Genomic DNA, 24,891 nt, shown 5'->3' with positions numbered 1-24,891 from the left:
AGCGGGTTCTATACATGACCGCTGATTACGGTTACTCGGCGAGTCAGACTGGGAGCCATCATTATCGCTATTGTCTGCGACGATGAAATCTTTGACGGGATAGAGAATTGCGGTGGAGAAAAAAAGAAAAAAATCTTAAAGCAGCCGTATTAATGAACCCCCGGTTGGGGTTCATCATGTGAATTTTTTATTTTTTTTTATTTATTTTTCGTTTGATTTTTTTTTTGAAAAAAAAAAAAAATTGACCAATAGCAGGCCGCCACGTGGCGTGGAGCCCGCTGAACAGTAACGACCCGGGTTCATGCAGAAGGAGTGTTGCGAGACAGAGTCGTGACTGTAGCATATTTTAATAATTTTTTTTCGGAAAGCGTGTGAACCCCCCCTATGAACTCCTAATACTGGTGCCCTTAGTGTGGAGAATTATGGTGAAAAAATAGGGAGAGAAGAAAAAGAATGATAATTGCTATCGAGAAGAAGAAGAAGTGGACGGGATGTTGTAGCTTGGTATAGGTCTTGGGGGCCAATTGTCATGCTCCTGGGTTCGACGCCAGGCGGAGGGAAACTGTCCATCCTGTCATCAAATGCGGTACTGAATGTTGGGCCTTGTCTCCAACCCAGGTAAAGCCTCCCGGGTGAAGTGGACCGCTGCCTAACCGGGTTCAGGGGAATGATCCACGTAAGTGGGGAACCCCTGGATTATAAAAAAAAAAAAAAAGTGTGTAGCTCAAATTTTGATTCTTCGATCAGTTTGGTTAAAAGGATTTTTTTGGTAAATCACATCAAAATATCTCACACCAGGGTATGTAAAAGAGTAAATAGAGAAAATAAAAGTACGTCACGACATAGTTTTTTTCAACTTTTGTTGTCGGCAATTCATTTTAGAAAAATGTTTAGCTAAATAACTCTCTCTTATTAAACACAAGACTGAAATTAAGTAACCGTGTAAGTACTTTTGGTCCGGTGGTTTTGACCAAAAATTCATTAATACTTCTACAACAGGAAGTCGGAGTTTTAATTCCTAGAAAAAGCAAAATTATGCGAATTAAGAGAGAAAAAAGCTTACAAAAGATATGTAATATGGCCAAGGAGTACCGTCAAACGTGGATTTCTTAGGACGGCTCATGTGATACAGTCAGGCGTGAATCATCATACGGCAGGTAAAATTATCGACCGTAAAATTGTCTGTAATATTTCTCATAGTTGTAACAGCGTAATTACCGAACGTTAAAAAAAAAAATTTAACTAACAGATACAAAAACATTAACTCCTTGGTTCCAAATTTAAAACGTCAATCATTGCCTTCGGTTCCTCCGCTCGCTCTCAGATTCCTCTTTAAACGCATCAAAAAAACAAGAACGCGTCTCCAAAACGCATCTTCCGAATCTCTCCGACAATGGCTCTCCAAGCCACTACTACTACGTTCTCCTTCTCCGCTCCTACTTTCCGATCAACTCCTCCTCATGCATTGACCTCAAAGCGTCGTATCTCCATCAAAGCTTCTTCTTCAGGACTCTCTTCTCCTCCCCTCCTCTCCCTTTCACGATCTAATCTCAAAGGTTAACCTTTTCTTCACTTGAATTTTTTGAAATGATTAAAAAAATAAACTTTCGTTGATCCCTAGATTGTTCAGGACTGTCCCTCATGAAATCTTCTGGATCTAACTGTATAATGTTACTGAACAGTAAAGTCTTATGAATGTATATAGCATTGTATAATCATTAATAACAAAGTTCACATTTTTTAATGGTAAAAAGGAAGAGCCTTTGCTAGTGATGGCTCAACGCAAGAGTCTCCCTCCGTGGTCTGTTTCGGAGAAATGCTTATCGACTTCGTACCAACAACAAGTGGGCTTTCCTTGGCCCAAGCACCAGCTTTCAAAAAGGCTCCAGGTGGCGCCCCTGCTAATGTTGCTGTTGGTATCGCTCGTCTCGGTGGCTCTTCAGCTTTCATTGGCAAGGTGAGACAACACCTCTGCGTCCTATTTTGAGTTTTTCTTGAACAATTTGTGAATGTGTTGTTGTTTTGTGCTAACAGGTCGGTGAAGATGAGTTTGGTTATATGCTTGCAAACATCCTCAAGGAGAACAACGTGAACAATGAAGGCATGCGTTTTGATCCTGGAGCCAGAACTGCATTAGCTTTCGTCACTCTGACAAATGAAGGCGAACGTGAGTTCATGTTCTATCGTAACCCCAGCGCCGACATGCTGTTAGAAGAATCTGAGCTTGATTTGGATTTGATTAAAAAGGTAAACTAACTTATAAACATTTTTTTAGTTGTTACTTTGAAACATTTTACTTTTTTATGAAAATCAATCATTTTGTGTTTGTGTGTGGCCAGGCGAAGATATTCCATTACGGTTCGATAAGTCTAATCACAGAGCCGTGCAAGTCAGCTCACATAGCTGCGGCAAAGGCAGCTAAGGAAGCTGGTGTGATTCTTTCGTATGACCCTAACCTCAGGCTCCCCTTGTGGCCTTCTGCTGACAACGCTAGAGATGAAATCCTCAGCGTTTGGGATACTGCTGATATCATTAAGATCAGCGAAGAGGAGATTGAGTTTCTAACGAAAGGAGAAGATCCTTATGATGATTCTGTCGTCAGGAAGCTGTTCCATCCTAAGCTGAAACTACTCCTTGTCACTGAAGGCCCTGAAGGTTGTCGGTACTACACAAAGGTGTGAAGAGTCCCTCTCCCTCTCCTTCTTTTGATTTTGATCCAAACTAAACTATGTAGCCTTAGTCTTGATACTCAAAGGTTATTTTCGATTTTACAGGATTTTAGCGGGAGAGTGCATGGATTGAAGGTGGAAGTAGTGGACACGACAGGTGCTGGAGATGCGTTTGTTGCCGGAATACTATCTCAGCTAGCATGTGATCTCTCATTGCTTCAGGTAAACTTTGATTCTTGTCTTTTGGGTTTTGAGCGTTGATAAGCTAAGATGAAGTTTAAGCTATAGTAATCAGCCTAGGAGTTAATGTAGTAGATTGTAGTGGTGTTGAGTTGGTTAGAGCCTAGAGTTATAAGAATAGAATTTTCAAAGCTTATCAGAGTTATGGTCATTGTTTGACGCAGGACGAAGAAAGACTGAGAGAGGCTCTAATGTTTGCGAATGCGTGTGGTGCCTTAACCGTAAAGGAGAGAGGTGCAATACCGGCACTTCCTACGAAAGAAGCTGTACTTGACGCCCTACTCAAAGCCGTCGTCTAACATCAAAAACAAGAACAAAGTGAGAAAGCAGATTCAGATTTTTGTTCACCAAATCTGTATTGGTTGTTTGTTGTAACATAGCTGTATGTCATTAGTGTATCCTCACATTGTTATTATGCTAGCAGATAACTAAACTAGCCTGTTTTGTCAAGTCACGAGGTATTTAAATAAAGAAAAAACTAGTATTTCTTTGCATTTTATAAAGAAGAAATTAAGTTTAAAACATTTACACAGACGGAAAAAAAATCACTTTTTATCATCTTCTTTAGTTCTTGGACTATCTATTACCTTTGCCTACAAAAGAACATCATCATCGTCTTCAAACTCTGTTACTCCGAGCATGGCAAGAGCAAGATGACTCTTCATCTCAGATTTTGTCCGTTGCAACTGCGGATAACAGTCCATTAAACTCGAAAGATTTGACTTCGTCCTGCTTGGAAACGTCCTTAGCTCTACTTTCCTGCTTTCACCTCCTTTCAAAATCGAAACAATCTCTTTCACTCCAGGTCTACGTGACTCCTCATCGTTCACACATGCTCTTGCTGCTTGGATCATACGCTCCATTGCAACCGAGTTCTTTCTAGTACGTGTCAGCCTTGGATCTAGCAACTCCTCTATAGCCTCCATCCCTCTACGTAACAACGGTTTCGCCTGCCAAAAATACGGTTATTACACAAGTTTAACTACACTTGAACGTTCATGTATTTGACAAGTACTTTGGTCGTAGACCCGGTTCGAGTGACTACTTGGACGAAACTAATATTACACGATGGGGTCTCGAACCCCATGATATTAAAAAATATATATATATACAGATTCTGGTGAACCATGAACAGTTGAACCATAATTTTGTAGTTCAACCAAGCTTGACCGAAACCTGAATTTAGCAGGCTAATGTCACAAATTAAATGGCATTTGGTTGGAAATTACTATTTAATTTACCATATTTAGAAATAAGTTAGTGGGGAAGCTTGTGGAATTTAAGTTGCTACAAGTCAATAGTTTTGGTTTACTAGTAATTATCTGAAAATAAAAGATAAGAAGACACTTACCCAAACTACCAAATTTTCTTCACCAGATGGTCTTCTTACTTCAATTGGCTTTCGACCCGTTATTAGCTCAAGCAACACGACTCCAAACGCGTACACATCTGTCTTGTCTGATATCTTGCCGTGTTGAAAATACTCTGGAGCTAGATAACTACAACAAGTTTCCCAAAATGTTTGCATTACTTTTTATTTCTATATATAGTAATGACTTTATGGGATCTTAAAGGTTTTTCAAGCTAGATACCCGAATGTTCCTTTCACGGTCTTACACAGGAAAGGAACCGAAGGTGCAGCTGTCCAAGTCGCCAACCCAAAATCACACAACTGAAACAAATATGGAAATTGTGATTAAACAGTACACTGATCAATGACCACAAAGAGTGGTTAAGTCTCTTTACCTTTGGCTTTTTGTTTGAGGAAAGAAGAATGTTAGAGGGTTTGATGTCTCTATGCACAACGCATTGTTCAGTGCCGTTATGTAAATAGGCTATGGCATCTGCAATCCCTAAGGCGATCTTGTACCTTGTTGACCAAGGCAAACAAAAGGGAACCTTCACACCTCTCTTCTTATTTTTCTTATCTAATTCAGAAAGCAAGGAAAAATAATAATCAATCTCTAACACAGCTTGCAATTCAATGGTTGTGGAAAGAGAAAAGATCCGCTGAAGGGTAGTTACCGTGTAAATAGTGCTCGAGGCTGCCACCAGAGACATACTTGTATACCAAGAAAGGCCCTTGTTCGGGATCGATACAGAACCCTAGAAGAGGCACAATGTTAGGGCACTGAAGAGAGCTTGCAATCATCAACTCTCTGCAAAACGACTTTGGAGATTCTGTATCTTCTTTGTCAAGTCTTTTGATAGCCAAGGCTTTTCTCCAAATCCCCATTCTGCCCCTATATACACAGCTACAAGCTCCTCTTCCCAACACTCTTCCTAACCAAAATTACATCAGAGAATCACATAACTCATCAACTTTCAAGTAGGTGTGTTTTCATATGTTTTGGGGTTTAGGGTTTACCTTTTGAGAAATTGCGAGTGGCGGTGACAATTTCACTGTAGCTAAACCGGATCAAGGTACTGGTCACTGGAGAAATGCTCTTCTCAAGCGAAAGAGCCGTCGACCAGTTCATCTCAACCGTCGGTTTATCTGTCTCCCTAACCTCATTCACCAGAAGAACCGTCGTCGATCCTTCAGACACCTGAAAAGACTGACAAGAAGATGATGGTTCCTCCCTTCTCATCTTCTCCAGCTCCACCTGTGAGCAAAGACTAAACCTAAATGACGACTGTCCTGAATATGGGTCTGACTCAATAAACGTTGGTCTTGTTTCCTCCAAAAGCCAAGCTTTGTTATGCTCATGAGAGCTCTCTGTGGTTCGACCAGAGAGGAAACAAGCGAAACCCAAATCAAGAATCATTTTTTTTTTTTTTTTTTATCAAAATGGGTTTTGATTACTGAAGAGATCTGAAGAAGATCACAAATCCAATACCCCAGAAAACAAGAACAAAAAGAAAAGGGAGGCAGAAAGAAAGTGACAAGTTTTCTCTTTAAATTTTTGAAAAGTGAAAAGTTGATTCTTTAATGCTTTTGCTTATAGCACTCTTTGCATTTATAAAATAAAAGAAAAGTTTCAAGAAGAAGAAAGATGAATTAAATCGTCAGTGTATTGTTTGATGTTGGTGTGATGTTGGAGCAAAGAAAAAGAGTGGAGGGGGAAGATAATTGTGAATATATTAATTATTTTGAATAATTGTTAGGCTTACAGTTGGAAGACGATAATTGGGTATTAAATAATTGTTTGAATAATTGTTAGATGGTAATACAGAAAGATTAGTTGGTAAAGACTAAAGAGGTTGTTAAATGCTAAAAGAGGGACAAGACCAGAGCCCACGACCACGAGATGATGAGGGTCATAATCAATTATGGAAAACTAGACTAATTAGTTCTGACTCAATTTTTTTTCTTTCTCAAATACACATTTACATTTGCAAAGAGTTACAGTCAATCAAATGGTTAAAATGATTTAATATGTTTATTTGCTGAAAAACAATGTTTTTGATATGTTCATCATCCTATATCTTTATGTTTTCTTCTCTCTTTCTTGGTGGGATCAGAATTTTAAAGTTACTATAACAAATCAAAATGTTTTTTTTGAAACGCCTCGATCCAAAATTTTCAAAAAAATCCATTGAAAATTCTAAGTAAAAGCTTAGAAGATTTTACTAAATAACATAACGCCTAATACTGGAAGCATATATAGTACAATTATATTAAATGAGTACATCCAAGTTCATAACACTCGATTCTCAATGATTTCAATAATTAATCTCTTGCTCGAGACCAAACAATTGATCTTCACTTGCATCACAAAAAAAGAAAGCATGAATACTTAACATTTTTTTTTTTCTTAACATTTTTACCAAAAAAAAAAAAAAAAAAGCATGAATATACAATTACTTAGTGATAGCGCTCATTATCACTCGCATGCAACACAATATAACGGACAGCTTTGTCAAGCTCTAAGATTCATTTTATTCATCTGTTAATCTGTTTTCATTTTCATATTTAGTCATTTTTCATCCACTCAGCTATTTTTGAATACTTAGTTATTTCTATACACATTTCTGACCCTGAATACCACTTATGTTCCAGATCATATGGCATGAAGCCAACATACGGGTTAAAACCACTACAGCCGAAGGTCAGTCATGGACTCATGGTCATCAACAAAGCTCGACCGGAAGCTCCCTCATGTTATGGTCTTCGACCAAGCTTGACCTGTATGTCCCTCCTGGTCCTCGACCAAGATCGACTCAAGGGCTTCTCATTGTGCCCGACCAAACTATCGTTTATTCAGATAAATAACATACCTAACATCTTCTAGCATCATATCATCATAGACTGATACACATAACAAATCGTCAAAAGTATTGGCTCTAAGTTGAGCTAAATTGATGAAGTTTAGATTGTCGGCAAGTTTTATACTAACTGCACAGCTTGAAGCATGGATTCAAGATTTTCTCTCAAGCTCCACATACGGATCAAAAACAAAAACACATAGAATTACAAGTTTGGTGCCAAATACTGATACCTATGTTCGGACAAAGGCATTCTATATGAGTCTACCCTTCTCGCCACACACAAAACAGAATAACGAACAGTCTCACTTAAATTTTTTTTACTATGCAGTCTCTCTTTTGGTAAAAAGTTAAATTTACTTTGCAGTCTTTCAAACACTCTATGACAATGACACCTAAGTTTTGGCCCATCTTGAAGTAAATAAATTCTATAAATTAATACTCCGTAAATTAATAAATTTTTCTGATCCCAAGTTATCCGGCTCAAAATATGACACAAATCGATAAAACAATAAGATAAATTTTTCTTAGAAAATTTATGTAAATATATGGTCCCATTAAAATTATAAATTAATAATTTATATGCATAGACATTTTATATAAGCACAACCTAATCATTATATTAATTGTTTTATATTCACAATGAAATTATCTTTATATTTTTTTAAAAAAATTAATATAATTTGATGAGATTTTGTAAAATTATATCTAAAATCCCATTTAAATTCTGTGAAACATTTTTTATACACACCAAATAATATAATAAAACTAATATAAATTTCGAATTTCAAAAGTTAATTAATGTATATACGATAAAATCAAATTTTTTTATTTTATAAAAATATATCTTAAAATTAAAAAAGAACTAAATTTTTCAATAAATTAATAATTCTATAAAGTAATAAAATATTAAAGTCCCAACAATACTAATTTATAGAGTTCTTACAGTATACATGAATATTCCTCTAAGAAGAAAGTCAGTTCTCAAAAAAAAAATCTCTCTGGAAAAAAGTTTTATCTCTTGTGTTATTTTTCCGTTACAAAGCCCATTTAATGTCCTTAGATTTTTCCGTTACGAAGCCCATTTAATATCCTTAGATTCTTCCGTAACCATATATAGTGAAACTCTATAAATTAATAATATTGAAACTATAATATTTTATTACTTTATAGAGTTATTAATTTATAGAAAAAAATTTCTGGATTTTTTTATATTTTATAATATCTTTTAAAGATAAAAAAATAATTGAATTTACCGTATATACATTAATTAAATTTTTGGAAATTTGATTTTCAACTTATTTTTATTTTATTTTTAGTGTATATAAAATATGTTTTATAAAATTTAAATATGGTTTAGATTTAATTTTACTAAATATTAGCAAAATATATTGAAATATTAAGAAAATAAAGAGATAACTCTGTTGCGGAATAAATCAAATAATGCAACATTTTTGTTTGTACTTATATAAAATATATATATATACAAAAATTATTAATTTATGATTTTAACCGGACCATATATTTACATAAGATTTTTAAAAATATTATTATCTTATTATTTTATCGATTTATATCATATTTTGAGCCGATCCAATTTGGGTTTGGAGAAATTTATTAATTTGTAATGTTTATTAATTTATAGAGTTTTTGTATACAGATGTCTCCTCCATAGGAAAATTACATTTCTTAGATTACATAAATACATTAAGATCTAATCTCAATATTGTGAAAAGTTATAGTGCAGAAGAACAAGGTCCACATAATACTAGTGTACAATTTCCTAGCTTTTAAAATTATTACTGTCCTTTTTAACCTTTTCTCCTTAGTCGTCGTATAATATTTGTCGGTTTGCTGAGATATTTGTTTCACAGCGTCCGAGAAAAGAAAAAGAGCATTTCGTCGTCTCTGAAGCGAAAACCCACCAAAATCAAAAGAAATGGCGGATCAGCTAACGGACGAACAGATCTCCGAGTTCAAGGAAGCGTTTAGCCTCTTCGACAAGGATGGCGATGGTTCGTCTCTTCTCATCCTCCTCTCTCTCTCTCGCTGTTCCGATCGATGCTTTATCGTCCTCAGATTCATATCTTATATACTCTGATTCGTGTGGTTTGCCTTCATTGCTTATTGTGATTGAATCGATTGATTTTAAGTCTCGTTTGATGTCGTGTTTGGGTCTAGATTTGGTTGATGATGTTCACTTGTTATTGCTTCATGTTCTATCTTTCTTGATTGTTCTATCAATGATGTTTCTTTAGAAGCTGCGGTTGTGTTGAATGCGGATCCTATTGGCTTAGTGAATATATGATCTCTCTTTTGGTCTCTCACTTCCCACTTGGAAGAATAATTACTGCGATTCGATTCATTCAACAGTTTGCTTGTAACCAGATTCAGGTGGTCTTTGTGTGTATTCTGCATTGTTTGCTTAAATCATGTTTTCATCTGTATATCAATCTGATTCTTTCATACTTGCTTGTATTATTTGGGAACAGGTTGCATCACCACCAAGGAGCTGGGGACAGTGATGAGGTCTCTAGGACAGAACCCAACAGAAGCTGAGCTCCAGGACATGATCAACGAGGTGGACGCGGACGGCAACGGCACCATTGACTTCCCTGAGTTCCTAAACCTCATGGCTAAAAAGATGAAAGACACGGACTCGGAGGAAGAGCTCAAAGAAGCTTTCAGGGTGTTCGACAAAGACCAGAACGGGTTCATATCCGCTGCAGAGCTCCGCCATGTTATGACGAATCTAGGCGAGAAGCTTACTGATGAAGAAGTTGATGAGATGGTCCGTGAAGCTGATGTTGATGGAGATGGTCAGATAAACTACGAGGAGTTTGTCAAGATTATGATGGCTAAGTGATATATATATATATATATGGTATGGTAAGAAGAAACTAAGAAGAAAGGTGGTGATGATATAACCTTTTATTGTCTAGAAAAAAAAATCGATCTGTTGATTGAGCTTAGTAGTTTTCAAGGTTTTAACCTTAACAGACTTTGTTGGTTAACAAATATTTATTTTGTGGGTTTTTTCTTTGCTGACATGTTTTTTAGATATTGGTAGCTAGTGTTATGAGTGTATCGCCAAAAAACTTTCTGCGGGAAGAGGGCCCCAATTACACGAATTACGTACGAGTACGACATATGAACTAATTCACCATACTAATAACCACGCAAACTGATTTGCTGATTTTGCGATGTCACATAATAATATACAATATGCTCGAATGGTGGCTCATAGCACTTTTTTAGAAAGTTGGGATTTAGAGAAGGATGGAGTCTGTGACATAGTGGTGTGAAACAAGTCTATGACATGGTGATTCTTTATCATCATCACATCTTATTCAAAACGAGCATATTAAATAATGACAAACATATAGGTTTGTTTATAAAAGATCGCCTTGAAATCCTCCGAGCAATAAACTAATTATCTCAAGTTTTCCTATGATAATTTGCTCTTACGTAGATAATAAGAATCAGCGGACTTGAGATTATGGGATTTCTCAGGATTGATGTGGAGCCATAAGACAAAAGATCATCTCATTTACAAAGTTTTGTATTTGTGAATATTAAAACTAAAAATAATAATGAAAATTTTATGTTTTTTATATATGAATATCTTACGTTAAAAATTCAAATACTATGATAAAATCTGGTATTTTTATTCATTAATTTTAACTAAAATTTGCCTTTTATACCTAATCAAATATTATTTGATAGATTTTATTGATGAAAATCTATAAATTAATAAGTTGATATATCAATTTTTTTATAAATTTTAATGGAAGGGAGAATTTTTTAAATGAAATCTTTTCAAATCAATAATCCAGTATGCGCATGGCTTATGTTATAAAGAGTCTAATACTGATTTTTATATACTAACTAGATAACGCCTGTGCGTTGCAAGGGATTTTGTTTGATGTTTTAGTAAAAAAATAAAAATAAAAAATCATTTTATTATAGATTGAGAAATACTCTAGGATAGCACCTTAAAAAGTTCTTGTCACAAATATAGATTCTAAGGATCAAAATGACCAAAATGTTTCATTGAAGAGCTAAATATATATTTATACCCCTAGGTTAACTAATCCAAAACTTATAGGGTTTAAGTTAAGGAGGGGGAAGGGATTTGAGATTGAGGTTTAAAATTTTATAAAATAAAAAATAAATATTAAAAATTTGAAAATAAAAATAGTTTCAAAAAGTAATTTCGAATTACAAAAAGAAAATTTGAAAAAAAAATAAAAACAAATTTTCGAAATTTTTTTTATAAAAAAGTTCAATTTTGAAAACATATAATCTAAAACTATAAAAAAAATTTTTATATATATCTAGGGTATTAAGGTCTTTTTACCTATTAAATAAAATATTTTAGTCATTTTACTCCTTGTGTCTATTTTTGTGACCAAAACTTGAAAATAGTCTATTTAGGAAAATTGTCCTTATAGATTGAGGATTTTTTTTGTTTGCATAAGCTGTGAGATATTTATTTTATAATTACAAACTCATTTACATACGTAAATTCCAATTAGTATTTGTATTTATAATCATGGTGCATGATAAATTGTTATCAACTTTGTATTTAAGGCTAGAGAAAACACTCATACCTAAAAATTTAAACCAAACTCAACCAAAGTAAAAATTAAAATGAAAAAACTGAAAGCTAAATAAGGTCAATCTAGTTATTGACAATATTATACGGGAAATTACAAAAAAATCATATTCTTAATACCACTTTTAATCTCACTTTTAAAAAGAAAAAAAAAACACTTATAATCCTAAGGTTAACTAATCTAGACTAAGGGTTTATAATTGAGGGGTGTGGTAGGTTTTATAATATGAAATTTAGGATTCTAATAAATATATAAATAAATACTTAATTTTTTTTAATTTTTTTATGTTAACTAAATATAGTTAACTCATATAAGTTAACATAAATATATATATGTTAAATAATATTGAGCTTCATAAACTTCATAATTCATTTAATGATTTTCAATCATATGGCCAAGATTAACCAAGCAACCATCATCATAGCTGAAACTAATAAAAATAATAAAAATTAGTATATTAAATTTTCTTCGACTAATTAGAGTTAAATAATAAAATAAACATCCAATTTTTTTATTAGAATTTAGTTGAGAAGATGCTAATAAAAAAATTACACCTTGATATCTCTTGATAAAAGACTTTCATGATAATATCAATGTTATCACATTTCACAGCGCGATATATATCTTCAAATAGTTCTACTTGTCCAGCTTATAATGTTGCTTGTATTTCATTTTCACTATATATAATAGAGTTTTTGTAGAAAAAAAAACTGAAATTGCTTAATGGAATTGGACTAATAATTCATAGAGAAAAAATGCTACAGTTATTTATAGAAAAATACCTCCTTAACAATTAAGTTAGAGTAACTCTTTAGAGGACGGGTGTAGTCTGACTATGAACATCGGTTTTTCATATTATTGATGTACCAATTACACATCTGTAACAAAAAAAGTTTATATATATATATACATCTAATTAATAGTTTCTTGTATCTTTAAGTTGAGCAAAATCTTTGTAGTTGAAATCGATTTTTTTTCACAGAGTATTTGAGGTAATGGTTGTTTCACACATAAGCAGTTGTTGTTCTCTCAATCACTCTTATCTGAAATTTATGATTGAATATTTTATATTTCTTACTGCAATCTTGCACATTATAAATAGAAGATGTCGATAATAATTCCTTCACATAGTTCATCTCCAAGCTTTTCAAGAAGAGAATGATGCACACAACCTTGATTGTATTTTCCTATATAATAAAAAATCAATTTGAATAAAAAGTTATAGAAGATTTTCTTTTTAAAAATTACCTTTATTAAGTATGAGATATTCCTTCCTATAAGTTCATTATTCTTTTTTTTTTCAAATTTCCTACCTTTTAATATTTTTAACTGATTTAATGTTAAATAATCTTCTAAATTCATTGTTACCTTGATAATGCATGATAGCAAATTAAATAACAATTTCGGTTAGAAAATAGTAAATATCTTTTTTTTTTCAAACATAGTCTTGTTGTAAGAAGTATCTAGTTAACCTTTTGACTAAACCCCGATGACAATCAAAATCATAACAATTGTTGTTGATTTTAAAATTATTATCTAACTCGCATAACCATAATAAACTATTTATACTGCATTGGTCAATCGTTGTTGACGTAACATAATAAATTGATGTTGACATTGACTTAATATGACAGAATAACTAATTTTATATCGTCTGTTGAAATTAACACACATGATAGTGCCAATAACTTAGGCACATCATCATATTTTATGATAATTATGACAGTCTTTACTCTCTAGTAAGGATAAAGGTAAAACAATTTAAAGTTATATAAAAAAAACGTACCTAATGTTTTTCTTGTACGAGAGAGTTTCTGATTTTAATCAATTATGTTTGGTGACAAAATATATGAGAGTTTAATCTTATATATAGATGTGAATAATTGTAATCCTTTCAGTTACAAAAAAGGAATAATTAGGTCTGAGTATTCGGAGTCTCAATCGGGTTTCGGTTTTATCCAATCGGGTTTCGGTTTTTCGGGTTTATCAAAATCATCCCCATTCGGATTATATGAAAGTTCGGTTCGGGACCGGTTCGGGTTCTATCGGGTTCGGGTCGGGGTTAGTAAATCTTCAAAGAACCGGTAAAACCCAATATACTTTCGGGTTCGGGTCCCAATCCGTTTTTCGGTTTAAAAATACCTGATTTTTACCTATTTTATAACCAAAACATGAGTAAAATCGGTTCTTCAATTTTAAAATACCTGATTTGTACCTATTTTGTAACCAAAACTTAAGTAAAATAAAAAATAAGGAACATCAACCGTGATCATTCAAAATCAAACGAAAAGTAAACGTATTTACTGATAAAAAGAAAACCAAATAAATAAAAGCATAAAACGAAAACAAAGTTCTCATGAAATGAGAAACATTGTTTAACGAAAACAAAATCAAAATCAAAATACTTCAAGATTCAACGGCCATCTTCAACCATCAACCTTCATGTAATAGAACCACCAACCTTCATGTAATATATAAGTGTCTTAGATGTTCAATATTTCTTAGTGTATTTTGGATACATATTAGGAATTGAGATCATGTTTGGTACAAGATCTTTTCGAGGTTTTGAATGTTTCGGATTCTATCGGATATCCATTTAGATTCGGATTCGGTTCGGATAATACCCATAACCCGAAATACCACATAACAAGATCCATTCGGTATTTACGTCGGGTTCGGATCGGTTCGGATTCATTTTTATCGGATCGGATTCGGTTCGGGTTTTCGGGTTCGGTTTATTTGCCCAGCCCTAGGAATAATTGTAATCCTTTTTGGATTATGATTTCTTAAACATAAAATTTACTATTTAAATAAGAAAGTTTATTATTATATGGAAATAAATTTTTGTTTTACATTTTTTTGTTTAGATTTGAAGAAAAAAGAAAACTACAGTTAAACTGTCTTTAACAATTTTATTTTGTAGAAGATTTTATAAAAGGATAATTACTATCAAACAAATTTTTACAATTATATTTTCTTTATAATTTTATAAAACGAAAATTAGTATTAAGTAAATTATTATACATATTTTTTTGTCAGCTAAAAACTATCAAATAATCTTTTGCTATTATCTTTGTTTAAGATTTTAAAAAAGAAAAATTGATATTAAATAATTCTTGTGTTATTATCTTATTATACTTATATTATTAATTATGATATATTAAGCAATTATGTTTGGTGACAAAATATATGAGAGTTTAATCTTACGTATAGATGTGAATAATTGTAATCTTTTCAATTACAAAAAAAAATTGTAATCCTTAAATTAGGAAAAAGAAATTATTGTCAAATAAAAACTATCAAATAATCTTTTGCTATTATCTTTGTTTAAGATTTTAAAAAGGGAAAATTGCTATTAAATAATTCTTGTGTTATTATCTTATTATACCTATATTATTAATTATGATGTATTAAGCAATTATGTTTGGTGACAAAATATATGAGAATTAATCTTACATATAGATGTGAATAATTGTAATCTTCTCAGTTACAAAAAAATTGTAATCCTTTTTGGATTATGATTTCTTAAACAGAAAATTTACTATTTAAATAATAGAGTCTATATTATTATATGAAAATATTTGAACTACTTATTTTTTTATTTTTTATTTTTACATTTGAAGAAAAAAACTACAATTAAACACTCTTTAACAATTTTCTTTTGTTGAAGATTTTATAAACGGATAATTACTATCAAACAAATTTTCACAATTATATTTTTTTTTATTTTAGAAAATAAAAATTAGTATTAAGTAAATTATTATACATATGTTGTTTTAGGAATTGTAGAAAGGAAAAAAAATATAAAAATGAAATTATTGTCAACTAAATAAAACTATCAAATAATCTTTTGCTATTATCTTTATTTAGTATTTAAAACAACGATTTTACAAAACGAAAATTAGTAATAAGTAAATTATTATACATATTTTTTTGTTTAGGAATTGTAAAAAGGAAGAAAAATTAGAAAAAAGAAATTATTGTCAACTAAAAACCATCAAATAATCTTTTGCTATTATTATCTTTGTTTAGTATTTAAGAAAAGGAAAATTCTTTTGTGTTATTATCTTATTATATTTATATTATTAATTATTATAGATTTTAACACATGTCATCATCTTAAATTTTTAATTGCCATGTGTCATCGTTATGTTAATTAGCAACTTTGAAAAACCAAGCTTTATATAATAAAAAAAGGAAAATTACCATTAAATAATTCTTTTGTGTTATTATTTTATTATATTTATATTATTAATTATGATAGATTTTAACACATGTCATCATCTTAAATTTTTAATTGTCATGTGTCATCGTCATGTTAATTAGCAACTTTGAAAAACCAAACTTTATATAATAAGATTATATTATTAATTATGATAGATTTTAACACATGTCATCATCTTAAATTTTTAATTGTCATGTGTCATCGTCATGTGTCATCGTCATGTTAATTAGCAACTTTGAAAAACCAAGCTTTATGTAATAAGATTTTAAATTAAAAGATATCCCATTGACATAAAAATCTAATATATTATTATCTTACGATTATTTACTATATCTGAATTATAAATGATGAATTATCAAGATTTTAATAGGAAAATGCTCTTAGAATCTAAACAGAATTAGTATACTAGAATTTAAACTAAAAATATTATATTGGCAATAAATCATAATCAAAACCATTTTAAAGATCTAATACCAAAAATTTCGTAGAATCTAAACAAATCTTCTATACTAACTAAAATATATTCAACTTAACATAAAAGATCTAATATACCATTATCTTTACCTAAGATATATTTACTATAATCAGAACCTTAAAGATATAAAAATAGAATGTGCTATCAAGAGAAAATGTCAAAGAATCTAAAGAGAATCCTGTAGACATAAAATCACAACCGTAACAGGAAATAAATAAGTAAATATATGTATATATATATAGTATAGTTAAAGTCATATTAAAAAATCAGAATTAATACTCTGTACTCTATCCCACGCAATCTTTAACGCGATTTCAAAACCGCGTTACCATTCCTCATTCCCCTATATATAACAAACTACCTTCTCCTCCTCTCTCAGTTTATCTCTCTCTCTGTTGCAATGTCGAAGAGCGGAAGATATTGCTTAGGATCAATGGAAGACATCCGAGCAGTATTCCAGCGCTTCGACAAAAACGGAGACGGGAAAATCTCCATCGACGAGCTCAAAGACGTGATCGGAGCTCTCAGTCCCACGGCGTCGCCGGAAGAAACGACGTTGATGATGAAGGAGTTCGATCTCGACGGTAACGGATACATCGACATGGACGAGTTCGTCGCTCTGTTCCAAACCGAAGACGGTGGCGATATTCGAGATCTGAAGGAAGCGTTTGATCTGTACGATTTGGATGGAAACGGACGGATCTCTGTGAACGAGCTTCACTCGGTGATGAAGAATCTCGGCGAGAAGTGTTCGGTTGAGGATTGCAAGAGGATCATTAGCAAAGTTGATGCTGACGGTGACGGTTGTGTTAACTTTGAAGAGTTTAAGAAGATGATGATGAACGGCAGAGCTACTGCTTGACTTAACGGCGAGGAATCGTTTCCTTTTTTTTTTTTTTGTATATATTCAATTTTTAGTTTTAGGTTTTATCGATTAAACTGGATTAATCTTTGTTTTTCCTTTGGTTTTTTAATCTTATGGATTAATTAGGGATTTTTATTTCTTAATTGTAAGGTTTAATCGATTTTTTTATTTTAATAATTATTTATTAGTATGGTTAAATTATAAAGATGGTTTGATCATGTGCATCTTGTGTTGTGTGGATCGGTTAAAGATACAGTTATACTTCACGATCCCATGTGATCCTGTTAACTGTTTCTCCGGTATCTCGCTGGCGCATTAATAACACGTTACTCATGATACGATCTTTTATTTTATTAATTAAAAAAACAAAAAAATCGTCAATGATAAATTGTTATTATTATATAAATATAAAATTTGTTTTTAATTATTATTTTATAAAATATATAGCCCAAAGAATAAAGGGTGATTGTAATGAGTTGTAGATTTTTTGCCAAGATAAAAACTAAAATCAAATTAAACATATAAAATACCATCACTCAATTAATCACCACATATAAAAGCTCTGTTTCTTGAACTAAAGACGGTGCAACAAATGGTGAAACCACAATGCATGATAATTGAAAACATCTTTTTATAGAGAAGAAATTAAACAAAGTAGACTATATAAATAGTACATAATATATGTTCTATTCTATTTACATACGTAGATTAATATACTTGAACATCATATAAAAATAATATAGAATCTATTGTGATTTGATAGAAACACTGTATAAAAACTCTATAGATCTTAAGTCCCATCTCCCTTCGATACTAAATCCTAAATCATAATTAATAAACCGCAAACCTAATTATAAAATACAATATATACTTATAATATTTTAAATAAAATTAAAATTTGAAATACTTATAATAAAAATTGAATAGAACATATCAAATGGTATACTACATTTTAATTTAAATAGAATGTTTTATTTGAAAATAGATTTTGTTTATTTGTGGACATTTAAAAGTTGCTTCCAAAAATCAGATGTATCCAATAGAATATTAGACAAGATGAAACAAAATTATAAATTACGCATGTGAACACTCTTCCATCGTACAAGATTATGCAAATGAAAATATAAATAAAATGGAATAGACGAAATAGTATAGTAAATATTGATTTAATTATCAGATGGTCTAAAAATACTAGACTATGTATATGTTAAATTAGAAAATAGGATAAAAATCAATTTTACAGTCGCTTAATATATTAAGATGTGATGGTGGTTATGAAGAATCGGTGGGTAGATTGGAAAGATGTAGCGGAGGTTACAGAGTTAGTGATGGTCGTGGTGGCTATGATGATGGTGGACGTGTGATGGATGTGTTCATGAAGGAGTTGATGGTGATTACGGAATATGTAATGACCCCAACCCTAGGCTTTGCCCAAGGGTCAAGTCATTTTTCTTTAGAGAGAGAGAGAGAGAGAGAGAGAGGGAAGAAGCTCACCAAGAGTCCTCGCCGGAGCCACCGCACGCCAGGACGTCATCAAGCTCGTCATCACCATCAACCGCAGCTCGAGGTAACCGGAAACCGCCATGTTTTGAGTTATGTTTCGGTCATTTTAGTAAATCGATCATAACTTTCTAACCGTAGTGAATCTCGTGCATCCAAGGCCATCATCGTGTTCCTCTCGTCAAGACGAAGCCGTAGACACCAACCGCGTCAAGATCGGAGCCTGGACGAAGCCGTACGCGCCCCCCGAAGATTCGCCTCTGCGCGCGCGTGAGTTCCACGCGCCGCCGCCGGACCACCGTCCTCCGCCGCAGCGCCGCCGCCGGACCACCGTTATCCGCCGCAGCTCCGCCGTCGCCGCCGGCCAACTTACCGGTAAGCCGCCGCCGTAGCTCTGCCGTCGCCGCCGGTAACCGACACCGGTGACTCGCCGGCGACTCGCCAACTCGGCCGAGTCGACCCGGTGAGTCAACTCGGTTGACTCGGTTAACCGGTTGGGTTGCCGGTTTGAATTGATTTCAATTCGGTTAGGCTAAACCGGTCGGTTTAAATCAATTGGAAATCGGTTAGGATAAACCGGATTAATTAATTAAATAATTAATTAATTAATTAATTAATTAATTAATTAAATAATTAATCTTTGACCAGCGGGTTGACTTTTCCGTAAATACCCGTTTTAAACCGTTCGAAAGACGTTCTGACTCGAAATTTCGATCTGATTTCAGATTTGGAGTCCATTTGAACAGCTGGAGTTCATATATACCACTTCTCTTCATTGCTAAGGTGAGGGCTACTCCGTTAAATCCCGAGCTAGTTTAGTACTACCGTTATGGAAAGTTTAGTTTCGAAACATGATCCGTCTCTGTGAATCGAGTCTGTTTGAGAGTCTTGCTTGTTTATTATTATTATTGATTGTTAAACCGGAAATAGGATAATAGAGGATTCAACGGTTGATTGAAATGATTGATGTTAAGAATTGTTATATATGTGTATATATATGCGAGTCCATGTTTTGGAGATTTGCGGGGTGCAGAGACGTTTGCACTGGCTGCCTATGTTTGAGGAGTTTTGCGGGGTGCAGAGACGTTTGCACTGGCTGCCATGTTTGTGGAGATTTGCGGGGGTACAGAGACGTTTGTACTTACGACGCCTTAGAGATTTGCGGGGTGCAGTGTGGACTACTGTGCTAGCGACGCCTGTAGAGTTATATATATTTTTATCCTTATGAGGAAATGTGATATGCTATTATCGCATTGGTTGTATCATGTCTAGTCCACTAGACATATATGTGATTGTTCTGTGTGGTGTAATAGGCACCGTGATTGTCTCATGCTAGAGCTAGGCCTACATAGTTGTAGTGCTATGAACTGAGTCAGTGGTTTGCGGTTTAGCATCCCATACCTCACTGGGCGATTCCCCTGTCGCTCACCCCTCCTTATTTCCCCCTTTCAGGTGAGACCGATGAGCAGGAGTGATTTTTCGGACCGGTGCTATTGGGCTTTTGGGCTTCTATCGTTTTATCGATTTTATCGTTATCGGGCCTCTAGGCCTTTGGACTTTTATCGTTATGGTATTTCGTATTTTGGATTCTCGGTTTATGTCGTACCTTATGTTTCGGATTTTATTTTATATTATGGAATTCATGCGTGGATGTGGACTTTCAAATATTTATATATGGATATTTAAGATATTTGTATTTATCGAAGTATTTTTACTATTTCGAAAGTGACGGGTGTCACAGAATAGTTGATGGTTGTTACAGAGGAAGAGGTGATGGTTTAATTGACGGTAGGGAAACATGTGGTGGTGATGATTACAGTAGTGACAATGGTTACCGGAGTGGCGACGATTACCGGATCGGCGGTGGTGGTTATAAAGCAATTGGTGGTTGTGGTTTTGGAAGAAACCGCGATCATGGATATAGAGAGGCACTATGCTGGTGGCCATGGTGATGATATGGTGGTGAAAGATGAAGTGATATATGTGGGTACGGAGGAAGCAATAATGGTTAGGAGAAGTAGTTACCGGAAAAAAATAAAACAAAAAATGAAAGAGATAAACAGTGAGGGCAATATAGTATATATCGTAGAAATGTTAAAGACTTTTTATTTTTTAGTTAGATTCCTAATTATAATTTGTATGAATGCTAGTGCAATTTTTTTTTTTAATTTTCTAGAGATATTTCTGCTTGAATGGTTAACAAGTTTCAGACTAAATTTTAGTTGTCTAGAGCATCTACAGGTACAATCAATCACCTATATAGTGTTGGGTAGAACATTATATGGATATATCATATATTTTTTGCATATTTATTTGAAATCTTTTTTATTATAAAATATTTTACATTTTAACCATAATTCATATATCAAATATATATCATCCAAAGAAAAGTATATAAGAATGCTAGTCCATATAATTGATATTTATTTACAAATAAATTTTTTTAATGGGGGTAATTGAGTGATTGGTTGATATGTAAGACATATCTTTACATTTAAAATTTTATATATGGACTTAATTTATCAATAATCCATTATATTTTATTTAAATATACATTAGAAAAAAATAAAACTGGTTAGAGGAAATTTTTTTTGAGCAAAAAAATGGATGTAGACATACCTTTTTTTTTTGTCAACGATGTAGACATACCTTTCATTTAAAAAATTTCATTTAATTTTTACATTTACAAAATATTTATATACAGAAATAAAAACTTACTTTCTAAATTCTACTGCAAATGTTTTACCGTTATAACCCAACCAAACATTCACAACTAGGTGGTTGAGTTGTTTGGTAGCTAAGTTTGTTTATGGCTATTTTGCCATTGATTTTGATTTTATAACATATTTATATATTTCTAACGTAAACTGATATAAAAAGTTTCAGTTATAGAAATTTGAATATTTTTGTTCGCAATAATCTTAGTCATTTCTTGAAAAAAAAAATTAAGATACATTTGTATCCGATTTGATTTTCATCCGATTGATTTTTATAATCAGAAATATTCAAACATATTAAATTTTTTATATTTTGTTTAAAATGATATAATATGGCTCTAAGTTTTGAATGTTCAAAAATGCAAAGTATTTGAACGATTCTTTTTAAATTGAATATTTCAAATTAATTTTTTCAGTATTGAATAAGTTTGACAACAAATATGTCATAAATTTAAAGATATTTTATTTTATTTTATAAAATTGTTTTCATTGTTTGTCAACTGATGTAAATTGTTATATAGTTATTTTTCTTTTAAATAACTTTTTTTTGATTGTTTGGCAACATGATTAAAATAATAAAAGTTTAAAATTATCAACCAATCAAATTATAACAATTCTTCTTAAACTTTATATATGATTGACACCTAAGCAAAACTTAATTAAGTGACTTTTCAATTAATATATATGAAGATTTATATATATAGAGTATATAAATAAATGAAAACAGTAATAATTCAACCAGATAAGAAAATTTATAAAATTGGCAAAAATATAACTCGAGAACTAGGTTTTGGTAAATTACCATATGAAGACTGGAATAAGGAAAATTAATATCATCAGAAATTAATGTCATTTATATGGGAATTAACATTTGACAAGAGTAATGGGCTATTAATTTTTGGGTTCTTTTTTTTTTTTTTTTTGAACAACTAATTAATTTTTGGGTTCAAATTCCATTTTTTATATATAAAAAATTGGTTATGGGTGCAGAAATAGAATTATGAGTGGAGACACCAATTTGATGTCTTTATAATTTGCACTAATCTTACAAATTGACCGACGCCAGCTGCCCCATGTTGGACTAAGTAGATCCGTCTCTGGAGTAGAAGAATTTCAGTGTTAATAAAATGGCTAAAAAACATAAGCTTTCCACCAAATTAAGCACATGTTTTTTTTTTTTGATAAAGTTGGGTTAGGTTTTGGTGTTAGGTGGCGTGGGCTCGGTGGTGTTCATTACGAGGACTCCACTCCTGAATATGTTCTTTTCTCTCTGAAGTGCAATCTGGATATGGAGATGCGCCTTACAGCTTGGAGAACACAATTGATGAAGTCAAGACCGTTACTCTTACATTGAAGGCTGACTTCAAAGAAGAGATGTTTGCAACAAAGTCCACATTCAACATGATTCTACAACCTTTTCAGTCTCAAGAATCTCATGACATTTTTATAAAAATTCCACATTTTTCCTATACAAAAACTTTAATCTTTCATATATATAATGAAAATAAAAATTTTATTTTAATGTTTATTTATTTGTTATATTATTTTCTAAATATTTTTTTGAAATCTTTGTTTTAATTATGTAGTAATTCCTTGTTGTGGTTTTCCTCAATATTTTTGTTAGCTTTCCTTAACTTGAGCTTAATGATAAAAAAGGGAAAAAAATTAGATTCACTCTTTTTAAAATTTCGTTAACCTTATTTTGTTGAAACATATGAAATAAACAATACTGTTGATGAATTCTCCCAATTTTTATCCTTCTGAATTTTATTATATATTTTTTTTGAAATTTCAATTTTTTTTGTTATATTATGTATCTTTTTGTTATATTATGTATTTAGCAAAATTCAAACCCTAGATCTTTCTTTGTCAAATAGAGAGGAACAAAAGACAAAGTTTCCTATATTTTCCTTCAAAGCATGCAAAACCTCTACAGTTTATTATTTGTATGGACGGCCAAATTTTTCTTCCTCCTTCTAAACGTGCCTCATGAATTCTTTTATATCTGAAGTGCCAGATCAAAATCAATTGTACTCGCCACTATAAAAAAAAACATCATATATTCTTGCCTTGGGTCCTGTAGGATGGTCCAAACCGCCTAGTGGTTGGATTAAGTGTGATGTTGCAGCATCGTGGACAAATGGTATAAGTAATAGTGGAGGTGCTTGGGTTGCAAGAGATTCTGCAGGTGTTGTGAATTTTCATAGCAGACGGTCCTTCTTCAGGGTTGAACACTCTCTCCTACCTGATCTTTCTTGTCTCCTCTGGTCTGTGGAAGCTTAAGCTATGACTAGTTTACGAGTGGTAAAGGTGTTTTCCGAAACCTCATCTGAGGTTCTAAGAGACTCCTTCTTACATCCATCGACGCATCAGTCCATCTGTCTTCTGGTCTCAGAGATTTTCCATCGTCTTAAAGGCTTCAGGGAATGGAGATTGGAACATGTGGGACAGGACAGAAACAGAGTAGCTTCCTTGATTGCTATTACTAGAGATCACCGTTATCAGTCCTATGTAGCCACCGGAGGTCCTTCTTGGCTGCAGGGTCTCTTGGATCAGGAAGCTTTTAACTCCAATCACTAACTTCCCTTCGTCTTCGTGTCCTCCATGGAAGGGAGAGACGCTCTGTAATGCCGTCTACTGACGGTTTTCTTTGTTCCTTTGAGAACCATTTCTTGAGTCGTCAGAATTTTAGATCCTCCTACCAACTTAGAAATTTGATGCAGATAAGAATTTGGAATATTTCCAAATATCTTATTATTTGTTTTATTAATTATTTAGATAATTATCTTTAATGTTTTTAGGGGTTTATGGTTTTTTTATATATAGTCGTTTAGGTTTAAGTTTGTATTCAATTTATGAGTTGATTGATTATTAATAAAAGTTAAAGAGATTTATCATTTGTTCCTTGTTTTCGGTAGATCATAGGTGATCTCAACGAATTTAAGAAGACATTGATCTTAGGCATTCTTAGACTAAATAACATCCTTGTGTTATTCTAATTTTCCGAGTATTCTCAGAATCAACGGATCTCTAGTTCTATCCTATAAAGCTTCCGCTACATCAGTTGGTATCAGAGCCAGCACTTTGATTTCTTAATCGAAGTTTGATTCTGTTTTCTTAACTATGTCGCTTGGGTGTTATTATTACTTTGATGAATATCCGTTTAGTTCGACGGAGGATTTGTACGGGAAGTACAAAAATATTAGTGGTCCTCCGATTTATGATACATATGGTGAAGACGTGATGATTGTGGAGCCAATGGATTTTGTATTCAGAGAGGGTGCTTTCAAGACTATGCATGCATACGTGAAATATTTCATGGGTTCCATAAACAATGGAACATTGAGATCTAACGGCGGAGCACGAAATTTG

At 32.5% G+C, this 24,891-nt stretch overlaps 5 protein-coding genes and 1 long non-coding RNA gene across 7 annotated transcripts; 5 read left to right on the top strand and 1 right to left on the bottom strand.

Annotated features, from left to right (window-relative positions):
- Positions 1–1,282: 1,282 nt before the first annotated feature.
- Positions 1,283–3,403, top strand: LOC106348199 (probable fructokinase-6, chloroplastic). Its single transcript, XM_013787882.3, has 6 exons — positions 1,283–1,556; positions 1,755–1,957; positions 2,035–2,247; positions 2,340–2,675; positions 2,775–2,891; positions 3,074–3,403. Exons 1-6 carry the CDS (start codon positions 1,394–1,396, stop codon positions 3,206–3,208), a joined length of 1,167 nt encoding a protein of 388 aa, XP_013643336.1. The 5' UTR covers positions 1,283–1,393; the 3' UTR covers positions 3,209–3,403.
- Positions 3,377–6,117, bottom strand: LOC106348198 (probable serine/threonine-protein kinase PBL7). The gene is made up of 6 exons (XM_013787881.3): positions 5,278–6,117; positions 4,935–5,192; positions 4,656–4,837; positions 4,502–4,581; positions 4,261–4,408; positions 3,377–3,859 (listed from the first exon to the last, which is right to left on the bottom strand). The coding sequence occupies exons 1-6, from the start codon at positions 5,675–5,677 to the stop codon at positions 3,503–3,505; spliced, it is 1,425 nt and encodes a 474-aa protein (XP_013643335.1). The 5' UTR covers positions 5,678–6,117; the 3' UTR covers positions 3,377–3,502.
- Positions 6,118–8,935: 2,818 nt separating this feature from the next.
- LOC106348200 (calmodulin-1) lies at positions 8,936–10,168 on the top strand. The gene is made up of 2 exons (XM_013787883.3): positions 8,936–9,133; positions 9,611–10,168. The coding sequence occupies exons 1-2, from the start codon at positions 9,058–9,060 to the stop codon at positions 9,982–9,984; spliced, it is 450 nt and encodes a 149-aa protein (XP_013643337.1). The 5' UTR covers positions 8,936–9,057; the 3' UTR covers positions 9,985–10,168.
- Positions 10,169–16,680: 6,512 nt separating this feature from the next.
- On the top strand, positions 16,681–17,520 carry LOC106351956 (calcium-binding protein CML24). Its single transcript, XM_013791661.3, has one exon. It carries the CDS (start codon positions 16,838–16,840, stop codon positions 17,297–17,299), a length of 462 nt encoding a protein of 153 aa, XP_013647115.1. The 5' UTR covers positions 16,681–16,837; the 3' UTR covers positions 17,300–17,520.
- A 1,028-nt stretch (positions 17,521–18,548) lies between these two features.
- LOC125588861 lies at positions 18,549–20,500 on the top strand. Of its 2 annotated transcripts, none has more exons than XR_007325066.1 (4): positions 18,549–18,869; positions 18,944–19,177; positions 19,528–19,585; positions 20,255–20,500. It is a non-coding gene; the product is annotated as an uncharacterized LOC125588861 (long non-coding RNA). The 2 variants fall into 2 exon arrangements; XR_007325065.1 differs by having other exon boundaries at positions 18,592–18,869; positions 18,963–19,177.
- Positions 20,501–20,629: 129 nt separating this feature from the next.
- Positions 20,630–24,099, top strand: LOC125588522. Its single transcript, XM_048759911.1, has 3 exons — positions 20,630–20,789; positions 23,603–23,745; positions 23,830–24,099. Exons 1-3 carry the CDS (start codon positions 20,630–20,632, stop codon positions 24,097–24,099), a joined length of 573 nt encoding a protein of 190 aa, XP_048615868.1.
- The last annotated feature ends 792 nt before the right edge of the window (positions 24,100–24,891 follow it).

Source organism: Brassica napus, chromosome C6, assembly GCF_020379485.1.
Source record: "Brassica napus cultivar Da-Ae chromosome C6, Da-Ae, whole genome shotgun sequence".
NCBI lineage: Eukaryota > Viridiplantae > Streptophyta > Magnoliopsida > Brassicales > Brassicaceae > Brassica > Brassica napus.
This window is presented reverse-complemented; position numbering and strand designations above follow the sequence as displayed.